The 4,049-nt window shown below is 43.7% G+C and overlaps 1 protein-coding gene across 1 annotated transcript; it reads left to right on the plus strand.

Annotated features, from left to right (window-relative positions):
- The first annotated feature begins 634 nt into the window (after positions 1-634).
- On the plus strand, positions 635-3,764 carry smfn (small fragment nuclease). Its single transcript, XM_056594493.1, has 7 exons — positions 635-935; positions 1,600-1,683; positions 1,775-1,852; positions 2,148-2,259; positions 2,360-2,468; positions 3,035-3,088; positions 3,293-3,764. The coding sequence occupies exons 1-7, from the start codon at positions 690-692 to the stop codon at positions 3,423-3,425; spliced, it is 816 nt and encodes a 271-aa protein (XP_056450468.1). The 5' UTR covers positions 635-689; the 3' UTR covers positions 3,426-3,764.
- Positions 3,765-4,049: the final 285 nt, after the last annotated feature.

Below are 4,049 nucleotides of genomic sequence, written 5' to 3' on the forward strand. Positions count from 1 at the left end.
GGCTGGCGTTGACAATCTGTTTAGGAGCTCTGGAGAAAGTAACACCTGTTCACTGTTGACTTATGCATAGTGAGGGGCCTCTACACTTATTAATAATTACTCACGCACTAACAATATTTTCAACAGGCTTATAAATGTCACACATTCCTTTCATGTGGTCCTAATTTGTAGATATAATAGATGTATTTTATTCAATAGAGCCATAACATATCACTTTGGTTGAAAAACCTATTGTATTGAGAGGGATATTATGGACGTTTTGCTTTGCATAATAATAAGGGCACGGACAGGTATGCAAATGCTAGTGTGTTACCGTCTCACATTTTACAGAGGAAGAAGCAGGCTGTTCAGACAAATGCACACGTAGACAGACATGCACACGCACAGGCATACATACAAACACACGCCCACACACACAAACACACGTGCGCACAAGCACACACTTACAGATCATTATCAATTTAAATATACCCATTGACCTCAAATCGGTTCCAGACCACTCTCTAAATTAGAATTAAACAAACAACAACACCAGCCCCTAGGAATGCGATTTTTTTCTACGTAATTTTACGTTTATTTAAAATTAGAATAAAATAATGAATGTATATCCTTGACGACAACCCGTTGCTTTACGGCAGGCAGTTGGTGGGCGTGAGCATGCAGCCAGCGACGACCACTGTAACTGCAGCATGTGCGCCTTGAGTTCTTCGCGGTTCCTGTGCAGAAGGTGGGGTCTCGTTTTCCGGTCCAGTGGGGCAGTTTTCCTTTCACTTTCAAAAAATAACATTTTACAGACGAAAAGGTCCGTGTGTTTCCACGAGATCAGAACAGCACCAGGACGATCTTCACGTGTGGACGTCCCCGTTTTGAGCAACAACATGTCATCAAACACATCAGACGCGATGTCCCAGAGGATGGTCTGGGTGGACCTGGAGGCAAGTTGTACCGTTGTTCACCCCTCGTAAGCCCACTTTGAGCTCCACACGTGTCACAATGTGCCTGCTGACCTGCAAAGGGATTGCTCAGCCTGCTGACACACTAGCAAATTTAGCTCTTTTTTCTTCTCTTCACGCAGAGTCCGATGTTGTCTGAGTCTAACAAAACCATCAGTCTACCCCATGTCATAGTTAACGTCCCACTACCAGCATGTTATATTTGTACTTCAGCCTAAAGCGACTATGGATGTTCCCTCCATGCGGTGCTCTGTTACTGAAAACATGTCTAGTCTGATTGGAGATAAACGTACGAATAATGCACCATTCAGCCTACTTGAATCGGTTGCCGTTGGTTACACTAAAATCACCGTTTCTCCTTTTTATAAGCAACTTTCTACAATATGTCTGAAGCGTTCACGGTTACATTCTGCAGAATTGTAAAGTGATTTATCTACACGTCATCCTAGCCGCTTGCAGCTAGTTCTACTTAATAAAGTTCACACAAATGTGTTTGTTATCATTGTTAATGACGTGACAGAATCACAGTATTTATTTATTCCGTTGTTGTCGTACACTGTAGAAAAGGGGATCAACGGAGATGCTCTGTGTTACTTGGCGTTGTTCTTATAACCGGTGTTTCTTTCAATCCGGATGCGCTTTCTAGATGACGGGGCTGGACATTGAGAAGGACAAGATCATCGAGATGGCGTGCATCATCACAGACTCTGAACTCAATGTGCTGGCAGAGGTAATGCCCAACAGCCTTAAACTTGATTAATTTTCATTTGAAGTAGAGCATATCCATTGATGACTCAATTCTAATTTTCCTCCAATTGCAGGGACCAAATCTGATTATAAATCAACCAACTGAGCTCCTGGACGGAATGTCTGATTGGTGTAAAGAGCATCATGGCAAGGTGTGGTAACAGTTTTAGATGGCTCTGGTCTGTATGTTATCCGTGTAACATTCTCTGTAGAAGAACTACAGGCCATATTGCAAATCAGGCCTACTACCGGCTTCCCCTGCAGTATTATCTTAGTATTGATTTCAGGCTTGCAAAGTTATGCAGCAAAGGTCGCCCAGGGCTACGCATCAATGGAATTGTGCTTTAAAGCAATGTGATAATATCAAACTGCTTTCAGGTTTTGTTTGCCGAATATAATTCCTGATCAATAATTCATAGTTTAGTTATGTGTTTGTTGGGGGCTCAGTCGGGTCTGACTCAGTCAGTGAAGGACAGCAAGATCAGCCTCCAGCAAGCGGAGTACGAGTTCCTCTCCTTCATCAGGCAACACACGCAGCCCGGCCAGTGTCCCCTCGCTGGTGAGTGTTGTACAGACCGACACATACACGCCCCCTCCTGTTGGCTGTCAGACCCTGCATATTAACATGCGGCACCCCTCCCTCCTCCTCCCTCTCCCAGGTAACTCTGTGCACGCCGACAAGAAGTTCCTGGACAAATACATGCCCCAGTTCATGTACCATCTCCACTACAGGATCATCGACGTCAGCACCATTAAGGAGCTTTGCAGGTGACCCCACAGCTTTGGGCCAATTTATGTTTCCCCGATAGGCAGGTCCCCAAGGTGGTTGGTACGACCCTGGACTAAAAGGTCTGGATTGGAACCTGGTATACAGGCCTTATTTTACATGCTGAGTATTTTCTGCTCTCCAAGCCATACAATGCGTCAGGAGGCCATTAATGACGGTTTCGATTTAAAGATATGCTAAGCTGAGCACTAACTCTCAAAATCAAACATCACTGGCGTTTACTGTCACCTGGGTTTATCCGCGAGTCGCTGGGCTCTTCCTCCGCCGCGTAGCACGTGAAACCTATCGATACTGCTTAAAGTAATAATTGTATTATTATATTCACATATGTCAGTGTCTGTTGTTGCTTATTCTCCGCCCCCACCCCAAACAGTTTGCGTTGCCATGGTTAACGCATTGATGTGGAAACTTTGGGCCTTTCAGACCACTTTGCTGTTGTTCTGTCAGTCTTAATGCCCATTAATTCACTCAAAAGCTGTTGTACTCAACTCAACGCTTTGCTTTAGTAATTAGGATTTCACTAGAATTTCCTCCGTGTGTTTTCTAGACGGTGGTTTCCAGAGGAATACAAGCTGGCTCCCCAGAAGAAAGCGTCTCACAGGTTGGTCATCCTTACCCGGGCAAAACGCACACAGAGCAACGCCTGCCTCCAATTTCATTCAAATACTCAACCGTATAAATGAACAGATGACCACCGAAATCTTCATCTGTTCTATTGAGGAAAGTTGCATCAATACCAAGCCAAGGTGATCTGGGGAGGGTCGTGGTCATCTCTACTGTTTGTTGATTGGCGTGTGTGTCTCAGGGCGCTGGGCGACATTCAGGAGAGCATCAGAGAGCTGCAGTTCTACAGAGCCCACGTGTTCAGAAGCCCTGCCGAGCAGAAGAACCTCAAGGTCACCCAGAACGGAGACGGCGACAAGACCGCGCAAAACTAAATCGCTATCCCAATGGAGGCCCACTGTTGGTGGCTGTCTGCGGGGAGCCTGTGTGCACGCACAGTTTGCAAGAAATAATCATCAGTTTCATCAGTTAATAATCATCAGAACATTTAGTTTTGTCTCCCTGTTTTTGTTTGGTTCAAGAAAATGACAAAGACTTTGTTCCCTGTTAAATGTCTGTTTCAACTTTGTTTAGTTTTTGCGGTTGCTTCTTTGATTCAAAAGTGAATGTAAATGTTGTATTTATTTAGGCAGTTTAGAATCTGATATTCAATTGAAATTTTGCTTTATTCAAAAAAGAACCAATTGAGACAATAAAATCTTGTTATAAGGAGACTATGTAGCATTTGTATTTATTGTCGTAATCGAGTTTTTGGTAGTGTTGGTGTCCAACACTAGGTGGCAGTGTACACCTTTTGTCTAGCATCAACAAAAACAAGTATCAGATCTTTAGTAGAAAGAAACTGTTTTCTAATGAAGCGGATAGAGACTGTACCATCACCTAATTTTGCTTGCAGTGCAGCATACGTTGAATTATTCATGGCTGATTCTCCTATAGGCTGTTGCACCAAATTCCGACTGAAACTTAATGTATACTTGTACAACTCAATCCTACTTGCC

This window comes from Gadus chalcogrammus, chromosome 7 (genome assembly GCF_026213295.1).
Source record: "Gadus chalcogrammus isolate NIFS_2021 chromosome 7, NIFS_Gcha_1.0, whole genome shotgun sequence".
Taxonomy (NCBI): Eukaryota; Metazoa; Chordata; class Actinopteri; order Gadiformes; family Gadidae; genus Gadus; species Gadus chalcogrammus.

Bases quoted from the DNA above. Each gene is read 5' to 3' on its own strand.
- smfn (XM_056594493.1), top strand. From the start codon at position 690: ATGTGCGCCTTGAGTTCTTCGCGGTTCCTGTGCAGAAGGTGGGGTCTC. The intron at 1,684-1,774 runs GTAATGCCCAAC...CTCCAATTGCAG, and splicing joins AACTCAATGTGCTGGCAGAG to GGACCAAATCTGATTATAAA. The intron at 3,089-3,292 runs GTTGGTCATCCT...TGTGTGTCTCAG, and splicing joins CAGAAGAAAGCGTCTCACAG to GGCGCTGGGCGACATTCAGG.